Raw genomic sequence first — 17943 nt, forward strand, 5'->3', positions numbered from 1 at the left:
TTCAGCCTTTGGTTTAGACTAGTCTGGGTTTTCTTGTTTGTTAGTTTATTTTTGTCACTCGCAACCAAAAAAGTACTAGTTAATACAACCTCCCTACACAAAGCCTTGATTGCTCCTCTGTGCCCTCAGAGTTCAGCACTCCATCTCTGGGCCCCATCTACCTTCCTTTTTGGCCTCAACTCTAGTTCTCACTCCTCTCTGACTCCATGCCACCCAATACTGATAGCTGTTCCCTAAATACACCATAAGAACTCAATCTACAGGTTCCACCAAAAGTATCCTCTACACTTTCCACTTGGTCATTTCCTACTCACACTCCAGACCCAGCTCAGCATCATCTTCCCTGAAAACCTCCCCTAAATATATCCTCCACCACTCTGAAGTATCAATGGCACCTACCTCCAGCCTCCCACCTCTCTATAATTATGTCCCTGGAGTAAAGTTTACTAGTTTTTTCTCTTATCTCTTAAAAAATCATTGCCTCGCTGTATCATTTAAGAAATGAACATCGTGAATTGACTTGGGATTTGACCATCTCAAAATTTGGTTTTAACTCACCAAGTGCACTTTCTGAGCCACAAACCCGACTGGTGCACCAAGGCTGAATGATCTGGCACCTGCCCTCAGGGGAACTGATAGTCTAAATAAAACAATTTTCCATTTGGTTCAAGTCCAGGGTTGCAAAAATGACAATTTCAAAAATATTATAGTCAAACCAAGAACATTAATTTTCTCAGGGATAATAATCAGTGAATTTACTGAGCCATTATTTTGTCACTGTCTATGGGCATGCTCATGCATATGTTATTTATCCTCATCCTGTGGTACTATCCCCACTTTATAGATGAGGAAACTAAGTCCCAAGGAGACATTCCCAAGGGGTTGCAGCACCAAATGGGGAACTGGGATCTTCCTGTTCTCACCCATCTTCCTGTTCTCCTCCAGCCGATCTCAGCAATGTATGAATGCACTGTTTGAGTGCAGTTTGGAAATGATTTAAAAATTTATCACTTAAAGCTCAGGACCAAGCTAGTTGGCCCCGATTGTTCACGAGCAGGTGGCATCCATACCCACTTCTGCACAGGAGTCTTTGACTTCACAATTCATGCTCAGCCTCTGGCTATGATGTACTCCCTGTTTTGCAGGCATCAGGTTTCAGATTCACTGTGTTTGCTTCCGGCTCCCAGTGTGATCAAAGGCTTGGTGGTTAGTCTGCTGGGAAGGTATTTCAACACACAACTGTTTTGAATATAGTGACTTCCCCATATTGTCCCTACCAAGGGTGGCATTGCAGTAGCTTCTTGAAGGCATGTCCGAGGCCACTGAGCCCGGCCAATGGATGCATCCCAAATTCTAAGTTTGTGGGGAAATATGCTTGATTGACTTATTTAGAAAAGGACTTCTGTTTCAGCACCTATTTTATTCTCTGCAAAGTGGGGATGAGGAACCTCCAGGGCTATATTGTAGGACTGGTGTGAGCCATCATATGGAAAGTGACAGACACAGCAGGTGTTCGCTAAGTGCTCATTCTTTCATGTTCTCTCAGCCCAGAAGTTGGAACCATAGTTCACCTACATGCAGGCCCAGTCATCCTCTTGCCCCTGCTCAGGCACCTATCCTGACCTCTGGTCTCCCCAGGAACTCTAAGGATCTAGTACAGCCAGTTGAGACCCATTGTAGGTGGGCCCTGAATCAACTTGAGCCCCAGACTGAACTCCAGGGCCCCTGCTGCCTGGCTTCTCATACCCCAGGCAATTCCTTTGCCCTCAAAATCAGGCTCAGCTGCCACCTCTACCAGGAAGCCTTTAAAGAACCCGTCTGGATGTGAGTGCTGACATTCCCCTTCTGGGCTTCCATGGGCTTTGGAGCTAACCTCCACCTCAGCACCGTGTGGTAACTTCTTCTTTACTTGTTCTATCTCTCCCAGGACACTGTCATCATCTCCAAGAGAGAAACAGTATGCCGCTCACCAAGTGGCTCTGTTGCAGAATTGGGTAACACTTCCTCCATGTCAAGCACAGAACCAGGGACCCCACAAGAGAAGATCTGTCTCAAAGCGAAGCCAGTAAGGAAGAAAGCAGAGGTAATAGTTGAAAAGTCCAAGCCTATTACATAAGTTGAACCCTTGGGTTCAGTTCTTCCTAAAGCTAGTTTACCCCCTAGACTTTGCAGTTCAATGAACCAATTAACAAAGCCCTTTTTCTGTCTATGCCTATTTGATTTAGATTTTCTGTCACTTTCAAATAGAAGGGTTCTAACAAACTGAGGGTTGGTAAGGTTACCTGACACACCCAAGGACACATGGCTAAGAAAGCAGAAGAGGAGAGACTCACACCGAAGTCTGGACTCCCAACCTGCTTCAGCAGTCTGATCATGCCCCAGACTCCAGGCTGACTGATGGCTGGGTATAGCCTGGACACTCCACTCTGCTCACCATACTCCTCTCACCTCTTTCCCAGAAGCAGCCAAGGCAGCACCGATATAGATTTCTGAGCATTGGTTTGCTCATCCATCAAATGAAGCTAATGATGACCTCACTCCATTCCACATACAGACTTTTGGTGAAGGTCACAGGGTGCTTCACACTGGCCTGGCCACTCAGGACTCTATGAGTGGACCTGGAGTGTAGACCCTCCCACCTGTCCTCCCACCTGCCCTTCACATCTGTATGATGGCCTACAGAGGCCGCTCCACAGACTGCTGCCTCAGCTCGGCAGTCACATGGAGCTCCATGCATACCCTGCCCATACCTGGCTAAGCCTCCCAGCTTGGTAGTAACTCCACTGCTGGGCAGAGGTCTTGAAGGCCTAACTCCTCCAGCTGTTAGATGGTGGAGGCGGGGTCATGCACAGCCCCTGCTCACTCTAAACCCTGGGAAGGGGCTCCAAATAGAATGAAGATGGCAGGCCTAGCGGGGGTTGGTGGTGCATTCTCCAGGAAAGGATCGTCTGGAAAGTATTCAGGGACGCACAGACAGCCTCCAGTGCAAGGAAACCCTTCATGTTTCCAAAGGTGCAGGCTTTTCAAGGCGAGGAGGGGTAAGAACAGGAGGGCCTGCCAAACTAGAATTTATTTCATGACCATAAAGCAATCGCCTTTTACGCTTGAGTAAGTAGAGGCTCAGAGAAGGCCTGTGACTTTATCAGGCAAGCAGATGGGAGTGCAGAGGTGGGACCTGAACAGGGGTTTATTTGACGCTAATGTCTACATAGTATGTCCTGCTTGGAGGGTCAGGAAGAGTCCAATGTGATGCTGAGCTTAAAGGATCTCTCTTAGCATAGCCAAGCTGAGAAGGGTCTCATTATAATTGCTACTTGGTCTGGGGACTCCCAGATATTTCGGGGAAGGAGCAGCTTCCTCTTCTGTTCTCCAAGCCTGGATTTCTCTCCCTGCTACAGACAACACAGCTCAGACCTGCTCACTGTTCTTTGGCTTAGAGCTCCAAGCACCCTGCACCCCCAGCAGGACTCTGGCCTTCTCTGCTTGCCACCTGCTCTCTAAATCAACTTCAAATCCTCCAACTTCTTTTTCATTACTTAACTTTTCTGCATCCTAAACATTGGTATCTATGACATCACGAATCTGGCATGCTAGTCGTTTTTTTGGTCTAATGAACAATGTGTATCTATAAATATAAAATATGTCTGACCAGGTCCCCTTCACTTGCTGTCTATCCCTTTCTCCTGACTTTTTATCTGGTTCGCTTATTACTTTTGTGTCCCCAGAGACAATTCAGTACTCTGCACACAGTAAGTGTTCAATAAATGTTTGTAGAGCGATTGAACTCATGAATAAAGGAGGTATCTGACCCTAAGTGGAGTCATGGAGTACTCCAAGGCTCCTAACTCCACCTGACCAGTTCACAGGTTAGGACATGAGGCCTCAGGAGGAAAAGGAGGCCCTCGGTGAGCCAACAGAAACATCTGCTCCAGAACCCAGCTGTCCTGGCTCTTGGTCACAAACTTTCTGCTGTATCCTCAGGGAGTCCTCTGTCCCACTAGACTGAAATGGGCCTTCCCCTAGGTCCAAAAAGGCACCAATATCCACCTGGCCAGGCTCCCCAGCTTGGGCCTTGGAGCCCAAGAAAGGCAGGTTGCTGCTGAGACAAGCAAACTGAAAGCTGGAGCCCTGGGCTCTGAGCGGCCTGACCATTGGGATCCTCCTATGGCCTTTGGCTCATGGGGTCATCAGGGATTCTGTGCTGGGTCAGAGGATGCCTTTGCTGACTAAGCTCAGAAAGCAGTCCCAGCAGCTTTCATTCCTGCCACTGAGCCTCCCCCTATTCCACTTCAATCTTAGGGGCCAGTGCAGCAGAGAACCCCCTTAGCACTGGAGTCCGACCCACAGCTGATGGAAAAACTGAGACCCAGTGATGGGGAAGTCATAAGCTCGCTCACCCCTGCACCCCACACCCATCCCAAATAAAAGCCACGGGATGCACTGAGGGGCTCAGAGTCACTCCAGGTTCAAATCCTAACTCCTCAACTTATACCTACTGTGCAACATTGCACAGACATCGTAATATCTCTAGGCCTGGGTTTCCACTAACCAGTAGTGGTAGTCATTCTCCTTTTCAGGTTGTTGTGAGGGTTGAATAGAGAAGCAGGATCAGTGGAGAATCTCCCTGAAGGGCAAGTGGTCCTAGGTCCCCATCTTATCAAAGGGGAGTTACCAATTGACTGTGCCTCACTGAATCTCTCATTCTGTCTGTCCAAGCCCACCCACCAAGAGACCATCCCCTAAGTCCCTCCAGGCCCTAGGGGTTTATAGGTCCTCAAGGTTCTACTCTGGATCATTTCAGAAAGAAGGTGAAGTTGTCAGTGGGTCATGGGAATTCCAGCAGGGCACTGCGCAGATGGGGAAATGGCCCTGGAGAACACTGAGGGGGAGACCAGCCCCAGACAATGTCCTCAGCACAAAGTCCACCCTGATGAACTGACAGACAGAAGGAACCGCAGGTTTTGGAGCCTGAGGAAGCCTTTTGCTCCCTCTTCCTGAGCTCCCGTGTCCTCAGAGATTATGCTCAGGGAGGCAGGGAGGCAGCAGTTGGAGAAGGAAACTGCACCAACCACACTCCAGGGACTCTGGGCAACTGTGTGACCTCTGTAGACCTCCGTTTACTCAGCTGTAAAATGGGGTTGTCAAGAGCCCCTCTTTCTTAGGGTGGTTGTGAGGTCGTCAGGCAAAGAACCAACCGGCCTGCGGCAGGGTGGGGTCCTGGACTGTCCACATAACACCAGAGCTTAGGGCTGGTTAATGCCCTGGGGAATGAAGGAACTTCCCCCTTGCAGCTGAGGCTGCCTTTCCAAGCAGCTGTGGGGAAACACCTGGGGTTCCTGAGCCTGTGTGCCATCCGGGCAGTGAGAAGAGGTTGAAGAAAACAGTTCCAAGAAACAACAAACCGACACGAGCCCAGAGACCTTAATCACGGCAGGCTGCCACGATAATCCACAGCCCCTCACAGGATTCTCAGGTGGTTGATACCCACTCCCTCCCCTGGGCAAAGCGGCTGGTACTCACAGTGTCACAGGGGATGGGGTGGAGGTCTTCCTGGTGCCCCAGCACCCCGCCTGTCCCCACGGCCCCTGGGGACAAGCTGTGGGCCTCTCCACTACAGGGCTTAATGTCTGACTTCCTCCCTGCTCAGCCAGCATCCAGGAAACCACGCCCCGGGGAGAGGGTGTCAGGCACCCTGGGGCCCCACCTGCCCTCACACTGGGCTCTGGACACTGCCCATGGGCTCCTTCGAGGTCTGGCCAGTCTGAATGGTCTCAACAGGCAGGCCCCAAGGCTCTGGTCAATAAATAATGCAGCTCCCTCCCTGGCCAGCCTCATGTGGCCGATCACATTTCCGGGCCACCCGAGTTTCTGCTAGACTGCTTTGTTCAGAGCGCTGGGCCACTCTAGGTCTCTGGCCACTGAGGCACTATCACTCTCCCTGAGGGCCAGCCTCAGCAGGGAGGACAAAGGTAGCCCTGGAGAGAAGCTGCCCTACTTACTCTGAAAGCAGCTCCAGCCCAATTGGACCCAGGGTGGAGGGGTCGGCAGTCAGCCTGGTCTCCTTATGGCCAGGCCAGGCTCAGAGGCCTCCATGTGCTCAGCTCTCCACACTGGTGGTGCAACCCAGAGAGCCATTTCACCACTGCCCCTCTGCCTGGCCCATTCTCCATTCCTGGAAGCCATCCCAGGCCCCTCCTCCAAGAAGCCTCCTCTCCTATCTGAATTCTCACTGCCAGTCTGCCTGTCTGCCAAGCTTGTCTCCTTTGCGTATCAATCATTGTCTTTCTTCTAGACAGTAGCCACCCACTGCCTCCTGACTAGCCTCTCCCTTCCCCCAGCCCCTGCCCCTCCCTCTCCACGGTCTCATTTCCTCATAGCAGCCTGAGTGACTTTTTTTTTTTTTAGGCAAGGAAACCCTTGGTTGACCTCGCAGATTGCAAGGACCTTGTCAGCTTACAATCCCTTATCTTTTATTTTTTACGCCTACAGCACCTGGGCTTCCTAGGTGGTCTCCCATCCAAGTACTAACCAGGCCCAACCCTGCTTAGCTTCCAAGATCAGATAGGATTGGGTGTGTTCAGGGTGGCATGGCCATAGACTTGAGTGATTGTTTTAAAACAGAAAGAACATCATGTCATCATGCTGCTTAAAACCCTGCCCTGCCTCTCCCCTCACCCCAGTACACTCTCAAGTCCTCAAAAAGATCTGGCCTTGCTGACTTCAGGGACTGCAAATTCCTCCCTGACTCCCACTCAGACTCCTCAATGTTCTTTAGGCATCCTCCTGCCGCAGGGTCTTTGTACCTGCTTGTTCCCTCTGCTTGGAACTCTCTTCCCCAGGTCTTCACAAGATCACCCCTTCATGCTACTCTCAGCCAAGGCCACCTCCTCGGACAGGCCTTTTCTTTTCTTGTTTTCTTTCTTCCTTCCTTCCTTCCTTCCTTCCTTCCTTCCTTCCTTCCTTCCTTCCTTCCTTCCTTCCTTCCTTCCTTCCTTCCTTCCTTCCTTTCTTCCTTTTTTTTTTGCTTTTCATAAAAAAGCTGTTTTATGAAGTTATAATTCACTTTTCATAAAATTCACCCATTTAACATGTACAATTCAGTGATTTAGAATATTCACAGAGTGGTACAAACATCAGCACAATTTAGAACATTTTGATCATCTCCAAAATAAACCCAGTAACAACTAAGCATCTTCATTCCCTCTGTGCCTGGTCCTAATTTACTTTCTCTATGAACTTAACTCTGTGGACACTCACATACACCCTGTGGTCTTTTATGACTCGCTTATTTCATTCAGCACAATGTTTTCAAGGTTTATCCATGTCATAGTACACATCAACACTTCATTTTACTTTTTTTTATGGCTGTGTAACTTTCCATTATATGTATAGGCCACGTTTAGTTTATCCACTTGTCATGGCCCTTTTCTGCTGCTCTATCACCCCTCCCACTTTTATCCCTGTCTGAAGACATCTTTGTCTACTTATTTTATTTGTTTCTCTCCTGCCTGAATGTCAGCTCCATGAGGCCCAGGCTGTCCACACTACTCACAATTGTACCCCAGGGCCTAGCACAGACCTGGAACACAGTAGATGCTCAGCCTTTTCCACCATCTACTGTGGTTGTCTGTGTCCTGCTGGCTCTGAGCTGTCTGAGGACGGTAGGAACCTTATTCACCAAGAAGGGCTTCATCAATAATCAGAGCAGGAAACTAATAACACAAGGTACTTGGGACCCAGGTTTCTTGTTTAGGGGGCAGTGCTCCTCACAGGTAGATATTAACTGATGGATATTAGAATGTATGTTGAGCACCAGGCATAGTGCCAGGCACAGAGCAGGTCCCCAACTCTCTACAAAGACTTGATGTGGGATGAGCAATGAAGCAGCATGAGGTGGGGGGAAGAGTGGGGGAGGGCAGGCCTGCAGGGCTGAGATGGTTGTGAATCCATGGAAGCAAGGGTAGAGCAGCCACCAGAAGGATCCACGTGTGCTTTGGGCAGTGCACAGAACAAAAGGGTGCAGCTTAAGCTCTGCCCTGTGCTATGTTCAGCTCTGGGGTATGTTCAGTAAGAAAAGGAGGTGAGGAGGGGACTGAAGACCCATCCTCAACCTCAGAGAATCCTGGCCAGTGCTGATCATGCCAGGACAGGGGAGCAGATGTGTTGGGGGCCTAGAGCACAGGCCCCAGTGTGGTTGTGTTGGGGGAGGCATCGTGGGAAGAGAGGCTCCAGGAGGGAAAGAATTTCCTTGCATCAGAGTTGCATGGACATGGCCCAGCTGGGAGGCTGTGAGCTTTCTGTCCCAGATGCTGCATGCACATGACCTCTCACTGAGGGGCATCAGATGGCTAACTACCCAGGAAGCCCCCCCGCCCGAAGCTCCCAGAGCCTGGCTGCCAGCTGCTCCCACTTCTCCTCCCCAGATGCACCACAGTGCGAGAGGAGGCAGGGGACAGGGTCTGCTTAGGGAAGGCCCTGCCCTATCCTTACCCAGCATACCAAGTGGGTTGCCCAGGCAGCTCAAATGCCCCATGGGCCCTCAAGGCACAAAACATGATATTCCCAAAATAAGGCTGGATGCAAAAGTGATTTTCCTGCCTGACCCTAGAAGGCGAAGATTACTGGTACCACAGAATAAGGCCTGTGACAGGCCTGGAGGTGTTTGCTCAGAGGCAGGCCAAAATACATCACCCATCCCACCCTGAGCAGGCCCACAGGCATCAATTCATTTAATCTCAGAACAACCCTAAATGACTCTAGTGAAACAGAAAGGGGCTAAGCCAAGTTTCAAACTCAGGTAGGCCTGACTGCCAAGCCTGTGTTCTCCCCACTTCATTACTTTTCCCCCAATGCTAAGGCTGAGAGGGAAGAAAGAGACAGGATCACAGGGATGCCCTCCACTGGGTGCTGAGCCAGCAGAACCCATTTAGAATCTCCCCAAGAAGTCTTCCCAGCTGACACTGCTCCCTTCACCATACAGTAGGGAAACAGGCCTAGAGAGCTTTAGCAACTTGCCGGCACTTACAACATGCTCTAGTTGCCTTTGGACCTGGCTCTTAAACTGTTCTGTCAGGAGATGGCTCAGAGCATGAGGGTCCTCTCAGGGACCTCAGGCCAAAGTCACAGAGACCGTGCCCCTGACTTCCCAGCTGCAGGCACTGAACCCCTGGGCAGAGGGCCGGGCTGGCTATGGCAGCCTGCTCCCCTCTGCTCCCCACACACACCTCTCACTTTTCCAGATGTGAGCAGGACCAGGCCAAGGGTGAAAGTCTAATGTGGTGAGGAATCTGAAGACGCAAGTGGGAAACTATGCGCTGTCCGATCACACCCTCCAATTTGTCTCTGCGGCCACAGCCAGGCCTGCCTTGGGCTGCAGACCTGCTGACTCAGGTCTTTCTTGGCAGCTGAGGGGGCTAGGATCCTAGCAAGGGCCAGCTCTGTCTGTCTATCTTACTAAGAAAGTGGCCTTAGATCTCTTGGGGATCCCCAACAAATAGGAGTCTGGAGGAGCATGTTTCCCAGAGTCCAAGGCCCGTCCTCCCCAGCTAACCTTGGAGGTACCCTGTACTTATGCATGCTAAGTGAGGGATTGAGGCAAATCCAATGCCAATTATGGTCCCTGCACCTACTCCAACCGACGGTGAGGCAGCCACCCCACTAGTGCTTACAGCGGCCCTGCAGTACAGGCCTGCCCATCACCACTGTCCACCTACCCATAGCCACAAATACTCTGCAAGCACTAACCATGAACCACAAAAGGCTGCACCCCACAGCCCTGTCAAGTAGCTCTGCAATGATCCTCACTTTGGAGATGAGGAAACTGAGGCATGGGGAGGCCAATCTGCGGGCTCCATGTCAGAGTGGGTGAGCCTCTGGCAGAACACAGTAGGGCCTCACAGTGCCAGGCTTGCTGCTTCCTGCAAACAACCCTTGAGGTTTCCAGAGTGCCAATCCCCAGAAACCACGAGAAAGAATGATATGCAGAAAAAACCAGCGCTGTTAGAGAGAAGGACACAGAGAATATTCACCGATGCCCAGGGACTCACTCCCTGCCTGGCCTAGGCTCCAAAGATGTCTATCCCAGGGTCTAAGGAAGAACATGTGGCCACTGACTCACTCCAGGGGTGAACTTTGCTCTCTTCATTCTCACAGCCAGCCAACAACCCCATTCAAGAGAACTTTTCAGCCCTCACTATCTGCCCTGTTCCCCTAAAGCCTGCCCAGGCCTGTCCCTGCAATGCCTCCCATCCTTATCCATCCATCCATCCATCCATCCATCCATCCATCCATCCAACCATCCATCCATCCAGGCAGAGGCCAGGGCCCCAGACACTCTCACCCAGTAGCAGAGACAACTGTAGTCATTGTAACAATGGCCTCTTATCACAGTGATAGCGAGCTGAATGTCTGGGTTTCTTCTTTCCTTTTGGAGGCAAGGAAGCCCATCAATTTCTAACTAGCAGAAGAGCCTCAGGATGCTGCATATATCTATTCTGTTTTACTTTTTCTCCCTTAGGTCATGACATCCTATTCTAAGTTGTGATTTTCCTTGTCTTGATGTTTTATTATCTAATTTTTTATAGGTATTAATTGTTACAAATATTTTGGGAAGGAAGGAAGGAAGGAAGGAAGGAAGGAAGAAAGGAAGGAACGAAGGAAGGAAGGAAGGAAGGAAGGAAGGAAGGAAGGAAGGAAGGAAAAGCACACAGGCTTACATAGTTTATATACAAGGTCATGAGGGTGGGGAGAAAGAAGGAGAAACTTCTTATTCCTTCCCCTTGTAAAATTCTCCTTTAAACAAAATAAAACAAAACAAAATGCCCTCAGGTGGTATCCAGGTAGATGTTTACCAAATAGGTAGCTGCCTCTAAGCCCTCCCAGATATAAATCCTGGCCCAATCCAATGTCCCTAATTTACAGAACAAGAGACTGAAACGCCAGCCTTGCCTAAGAACACATAGAATCTGGCTTTCTGCTTCCTGGTCTGAATCCTTGCAGCAGCTGCAGAGGCTTGAGCCAACCCCAGGGCTGGTGCCTGTTCCACAATGGGCAAGGAGCTCTGCTCTACCCTCGTTTCCACTCCAACTGCACAGGGGTTCCATCCAGTCCCACCTCCTCACCTGTCTGACTTATGAGGAAGTACACTGACAACAGCAGCAGTAATAGTAGTTAGTACTTACCCAACCCTTGAGGTGTGCCAGGCTTTGAGGTGTTCTTTGTATATCACCTCATTTAATCCTTACTAATCCTACAAGGATTTGCAGGTAGGAAATTCTGGCCAGAGAAGTGAAGACGCCTCACAACGGTAATGCCAAAGACAGTTTTAAACTTGGCGAGCAGGTGCCTGAGTCTGGGCTGAGCTCTCAGCCTCTCAAAGACTGCCACTGATGGTCATAGGAAAGAGTCTTATACTGCGCTCTGAAGAAATGAGTGGGAGCCCCATTTTGCTGATGGGTAACAGGCTCAGAGAGGGCCAAAGTCATGTAGTTGTGCTCAGTGTCTGTTATGTAACAAACGCCAATTTCCATGCACACTGTACTTGCCACTGACATCCTCCAGTGGGCACTCCAGGTCCCAGCCAAGTGCCTACAAACTCCCTGACCAGCCTTCCATTCTCCTCCCCCCGCTCCCCACTAGAGACTGAGTTTCTCCAGAGAGGTCCTGACATGGCTTTTCTTGTCTTCCATCCCTGCTCCCTCAGGACTGGAACTTCCCCAGACCTCCCAGAACCCATGCAAACTGGCCACCTGGTGCTCACTTGCCCCCACCTGCCAGGCAATGGCAGGCAGATCTGGGTCCACACATGCGTCCCCTGATACCTGAGCGTTCTCACGGAGATGCAGTACTTCCACATAAGGCTCCACATGGCACTACCATCGCCCTTCATGCCTGGATAACTGGAGAGCGTGTGGCCAAGGGGCCCACGCCACTGCTGTCCAAACTTGGTTTCCTCCCGACCAGGGGCTGCCTCTCTTCGCTGGCTGTCAGGTCACTTCCTTCTTCATGTTGAGAAGAAATAAAAAGCCCAAAAGCCAGGGGAGAGGGGGAGGCGTTGGCTCCCACAGGCTACTATAGGTCCCAGCCACCAGTCTTGCTGTCTCAAGCCTCTGTTTCCTGGCCCAGTCCGGCTGCTCCAGACCCTCCTGGCCGAGCAGCCCTTGCACATCAAAACCTCTGGCTTCTGTACAACCTTGTGCCTGCCTCCAGCCAGGAGACAGTGGTGGCTGGGGGCCAAAGCAGCAGTGAGTCACTCAGGGCGGGACAAGTGAGGGGCGTCCTGCCTTGAGGGAAAGCACACAGCTGGGCTGCCGGGAGTCCAGGGGCTGGTCCTGTGTCCAGAGACTGGCCTGGGAGGCAAGAGGCTGAGGGAGGAAGGTGGGCGGGGAGTCGAGGGCGGGCCCACATCCTCTCCCATTTCCCCAGAGGCCTAAACCCAATACCCGCCTGCCTGCCCACAGCCCAGCCCACCCATTGCACTGGCCAGGGCAGAGAAAGGGGCTATCTGCCTACTGGCTCCTGGAGGAAGCTTGGAGTGGACAGAAAGCAAAATAAAGACAAAATCAGGACTGCTTCCTAGTAGAGTGACCAGTCTATGAGGGTCTCCATCTGGTGAGAGAGATGACATTTTTAGCCCTGGCCAGGCCACCGCCTTGCTGTGTGAGGATGCTGGGTGAGGCTGATTTCACTTTGCCCTTGATTTCCCCCTCACCACCTAAAGGTCACATAGCCCTGGACACGGGTCCAGAACCAACTTGTTTAATTCTCTCTACAGCCTTATGAGATGAATTTTATTATCAGTCCATTTACATATGAGGAAATTGAGGCACAGATAGGGGAAGTCACAAGCCTAGAAAGTGATGAAGGTAGGATTTGAAGCATAGCAGTCCGGCATCTTGAGTGCAAGCCAGCTCCTCTGTGCAGAGATGGGTGGAGGTGGGCCAGAGGGCTGGGGCCCCTCTGTGTATCCCTGGGGTCTGGGCCTGAGCTGAGTCTGGGCGTTTCCAGACTGTGGCCCCAAAGGAGTTCCCATGCTCACCCCCCACCAGCTGCTTCAGGCCCAGCCCAGGGCAAACAGCTGGGGCTTTCCAGGAAGAGCCCCTAGGGACAATGACTTTCAGTTCATGGTCAGCGCTCACAGAACCCACTTCTCTTTACCCACAGCCCCCAGGAAGTCCCTCAGAGGGCAGGTGGGCTCAGATTCTGGCACTCTGCAGAGCCCTGGGCATCATGGACAGCAGCCAATGATATCATGTCCCCATTTCACCCATGAGGAAGCCAAGAGTCAGAGAAGGGCATTACCTGCCCACTGATGGTCTGAGCCTAGGTTTTCAGGCCAAAGTCTTGCTCTGTTTCCAGGCCTCCTGGCTTGGCCTGTGCAAAACAAGAATTCCGTCTTAGATTCTAGCCCAGTCTCCACAAAGAAGAGCAGTAGCTGCGTGCTTATCTATCCCCCAAGCAGGAAAGAACTTTTTATCTGAAAGTGGGATGGATTTCTACAAAGACTGTGGCTTCCCTGGGGCCTCAGCAATCCACATTCTCTCTCTTCATCATCAAAAGCCACCACAGTGGGTCTCTACCTGCCACAGTCACTCCTCTGCAGCACCCTGGGGAGGTGGCTGCCCAGCCTCAGCTTGAACATCCCCAGTGACGGCAAGCTCACTATCTATCAAAGTTTCGCATTCCATCATGGGTCTCCACTGACCTAAAGAAACTCTCTTGGACAGAGCCTCCCTATCACTTTTCGTACTGGCCTTACTTCCTTGTGCCACACAGAATAAGACCTCCATTCAAGAGTTTATCTGGTCTGTCCTCCTACTAGTAGAAGTTTTCCCGACATCTTCTGTGGGTAGAAGCAGCCTTTGTTTACATATCTCTACCCACTCACTCCTATATTCACCATCTATCTACCCATCCATGTCTCTAACCAGCCATCCATGGACTCATTCATCCATTTATATATACATATGCATCTCTCTCCCTCCCTCTCTCTCTTCTTTCTTTCTTCCAATCATTCTTATCCATCCACTCATCCATCCACCCATCACTCTCCTCTGTACTGGGCTGGCCTCTTGTCTGCACAGAGACAAGAGCTGCAACAACCTCTTTCTCTTCCTGAGGTATTTTCTGAACCCTCCTCCCAGCATCCCTGACAGCCTTTTGCTTCTCACCTGTCCCCCAGGTTTCCATCTGTGGCATGTAACATCCTTGGCAAATGTGAGGCTTCTCTCTCTCTACCCCAGTCTATCATGTTGCCCACCAGGCTTTGATTTCCCATATCTCTTGGGCCCTACAGCCCTTGGCTCTGGGGCAGACTCCCTGGGCCTAGGCTCAGCACCAGAAACACTTACTACCCAGCTGTCATATGTGCCTTCGTGCCTGCTCTGTGCCAAACTGCTGTCTTGGCCGGCACCTGATGGAGAGGGGCAAGTGACACTTTTGGCCCTGTATATGATCTCAGAGACAGGTATCATTTTTAGGACTAGAGGCCCAAGATGCCTGTCAGGGACCCTTCCAAGTCCCCTTCCTGGAAGACACCTGTTACCAAAACCTCTGTAGGACCCAGGACCTCGCTTCTTTGTTCCTCTTCTTGGTTGCATCCACCTGTGTCCTTCTCCTTTCTAACTGCACTGCATTAGGGCTTCCTTACCCCCATTTTACAAATAGGGAAACTAAGGCACAGGGATAAGGGTGGCTTTCCCCAGCTCTCACAGGGCATCACTTACTTTTCAGAAAGCTGCATTCTTGGTTTGGATAGGTGGGTGGGGGTAACTATTTGAGGGGTCAGGAAAGCCTTGGGGGTGAATCTGAGTACACAAAATGAGCTTAGTGGGCTCACTCAGCAGGGGCGAATTCATGAGCCATCTCTCATACTCTCATTCGTGGGGTGGCCTTAGAAGATTTGTTTTTAGAAAGCTCTGGGAAGACACATTCCATAGCCATCACCTTGGTCCCACATCAGACCTAAGCAGCACATACTTGCTCCACTTCCCAACTCACCCAGCACTGTCCCAGGGTGCTGATGGCAGCAGGTGTTGTCACATAGCAGAATGCCTGGTGGGAGAGAGCTGCCTGAGAGTGTGCTGGAGCTCTCTTCACTGTTTTCAAAACTGTTCTCATCATGTCTTCTCTCAGCCTCTCAATAGCCCTGAGGGGTGTGTCATTATCCCCATTTTATGGATGAGGAGACTGAAGGCTCCCAGTGCTCCGAGGTTCCCTAAATGTCCACTGTCACACTCCATCTGTCTTCACCACTGACAGTGGCTTGTCCTTGACAGTGGGGTGGATTCATTTATCTCTCATTCCCTTGTTCCTACACAAGTCATCTCATCTGAGCCTCAGTTGATCCCTACCCTCCTGATTGTGGTGAGTGATAAGTGACACCAGGCCTGCTGAATGGTGAGACCCTGGGTACAAGACTTTACCTCTCAGGGGTTATTTTCTGTAGGGTATCAGGAGCTAATATCAGCTGTCATTTCAAAATCCCCTGGCATTCCTAGGCATGTGTTCGGTGTTCAGTGACCAGCTGTCCCTCCTTCCCGTGTAGGGCATAGCAGGGCAACTATAGGAGGCAGGTCTGCATGGAAACATTCACAACCTCAGCTATTCCCTCTCCCCAACTACATAGCCAAAGCTGGGATCTGCAGAGAGCTGCCCAGCTGCCCCCCCTCAATCTACCTGGTGACTCACACACTCCACTGGGGATGAAGTCACTGCCACTCAGGCAAGGAAAAGAATACATTTGTTCTCTGGGAGACACCAAAGCTATGGTGAACTTGGCCTGTGAGGGTAGGACACAGCTCATGGTTTGTACTCACTCAAGGGAGGCAGCAACTCCAGGATGGAGGAGGAGGGGACAATGGGTGAGGACTTGGAGGCCAAGTGAGGGTCTGTGAGCTTTGGACCAGCCTCCAGGCCAAGCTGGGTTTGTTCCATCTACTTACCTATGAAGAATGTCTGTGGTCTTAGAGCTCTGAAAGCCTCCAATTCTGCTTGTAACTTGAAGGGCAAGCTATTGCTCCAGGTCTGCCTGTCTTATCCACAAAATAGGTATATTCCACTCCATTCCCACTTGGTGAGCTGGAGGTGATGGTGGAGTTTTTGAGGCCAACATCAGCTGTCTATCCACTTCCTAGGTCTCCATGCGCCCTCTTCAGGGGTCTCCCTGCTTTCAGCCTATCTCCCACTGTGTACTATAGGGTCATTCTAACACCCACCACCCTCCCCATGGCTGACCTTGACCCACAGAAGGAAGGCCAAGTCTTGGCCAGTCAGACAAGGCCCTATGCCATCTGCCATCTGCACTGAGCTTCTTGATGCCTACAAGTGGCCTGATCTGGACCAACCTTAGCCTCTCTGGGCTTCCTGGCCTACCCGCCCAGGACAGGAATTCTGCACACCTATACCGGTTACTTTCCATGTGCCCCAGATTGATTCTTCACTCTGCTCCGGGCCCATGGACAGCATACCCAGGCTCCTGTGTTCTGTCTCCTGTTAAGTGTGGTCAGTAGGAAGCCCAGGCAAGAGAGCAGGAGGCAGAGGAATGGGCAGTCAGAGTATTCACTGCCCAATTCTCCTTCTCTCCTGTGCCCTTCTGCAGCACAGTGCTTGGTGGGCAGTCCTTTGTACATAGCTCTCTCTCCTTCTGAGTTCATGTAACTGTTCTCCCCCCCACCCCCCATCCTCAGGCCTGGGACTAGTAAGGCCTCCCCCCTATTGCCAGGTCAGGTGCCACACCTTCCCCTGCAAGTTCTCTTAACACCTTCACCCCAGCACACAGTCCACCAGAGCCAGCATTGCGCACAAACTATTTAGTGAAACTTATGTATTCTTCCATGACCCAATACACTATCCTTCAAGGTGGAACTCAAAGATCATGATTTCTAGGAAGCCAGTTATTCATTTGTTTGCTACTTCATTTATTCAACATGTATTGACTGCTTTACTCTGTTCCAGATAAGACTTATGGACTTTGTGAACTGAATGTGGGATCCGCTAAAGGCAAATGGCGTAGTTTCTTCAACAAATAAACTGCAAGAATGAAAAAGTAAGGGGCATTTCTAGATAAAAGAGACTTAAGAGACATATACAGCATGTGAATCTCATTAGGATCCTCGTTTGAACAAATCAACTGTAAAAAAGACATTTTTGAAGGCCATTTGGGAAAGCTGAGCATGAAAATACTGTGGCCCGGGTAGAGAAGAGATGAAACACCCCAAGCAAAGCAACCACCTCTGTGTGCAGGTGTGTGATTCACAGTGGGTCACTGAGGAGCCAACTATGTTTCAAATTTACAATAGAAAGTTTAAAACAATGCACAAAATACCAGATTAACTGGCTTTCAGCACCGAATACATTTGTTTTAAAAGGAAACTTCATACCACTCTCTCAAATGGAAAACTAGTATCATTTGCTGTAAGTAGAAGGTTACCATGAAAACAAGACAATGTTATTCAATTTCAGGCAGATACTGTTTCCTGCCAAAGGTGCTGGGCTTAAAAGCCACCCTGTCTTTGTTTCAAAGAAGCTCTGGGAGAGAAGTGAACTTCTCACTTCTTCTCATAGTGGGCCCACTTGCATGGGAACACCAGCATACAGGTAAGGTCCACAAAACACATTTTCTCACCTTCTGGTTTTCCTCTCTCAGTGAGGGAGCAGTGAGAAGCTAGCAGGTAGATCCACCTGGCTGGTAGACCCTGCAGCAGAATGGCGTGGCTGGGGGACTCTGAGCTTCTGCAGCAGCTTGGGACTTTCTGTGTCACACAATCCAAAAGCTTTAGAGCTATTAGACGAAGGAGCGGAGGCCCGAAGTGGAGCAGGCACTGCCCAAGGTCACACTGCAAGTCTGTGTGTGTGTGGTGGGGGAACAGGAAGGACAGACTCTAGGTTTGCTGACCATCAAAACTTTCCCTTATTCACAGATGTTTATTGAGCACCTACTGTGAG

At 50.6% G+C, this 17943-nt stretch overlaps 1 protein-coding gene and 1 non-coding gene across 10 annotated transcripts in view; both read right to left on the bottom strand.

The window, feature by feature from the left end:
* The window catches only part of IQSEC1 (IQ motif and Sec7 domain ArfGEF 1), a 379222-nt gene that overhangs the window by 102283 nt on the left and 258996 nt on the right, over nt 1-17943 (bottom strand). Inside the window, exon 1 of one of the 9 annotated variants that reach the window (XM_016157870.2) lies at nt 11820-12367. The exons of 6 other annotated variants lie outside the window; for them this stretch is intronic. In XM_016157870.2, coding sequence (XP_016013356.2) covers nt 11820-11887 — 68 coding nt within the window. In that variant the 5' untranslated portion in view covers nt 11888-12367. Of the gene's footprint in view, nt 1-5520; nt 5967-5999; nt 6306-11819; nt 12368-17943 lie in introns of those variants that run through there. 2 more of the 9 variants (XM_016157876.2, XM_016157869.2) reach the window with 2 other exon arrangements.
* Nucleotides 6481-6599, bottom strand: LOC118602473. The gene has a single exon (XR_004950721.1). It is a non-coding gene; the product is annotated as a 5S ribosomal RNA (ribosomal RNA).

This window comes from Rousettus aegyptiacus, unplaced genomic scaffold, assembly GCF_014176215.1.
Source record: "Rousettus aegyptiacus isolate mRouAeg1 unplaced genomic scaffold, mRouAeg1.p scaffold_m13_p_4, whole genome shotgun sequence".
NCBI classification, from domain to species: Eukaryota; Metazoa; Chordata; class Mammalia; order Chiroptera; family Pteropodidae; genus Rousettus; species Rousettus aegyptiacus.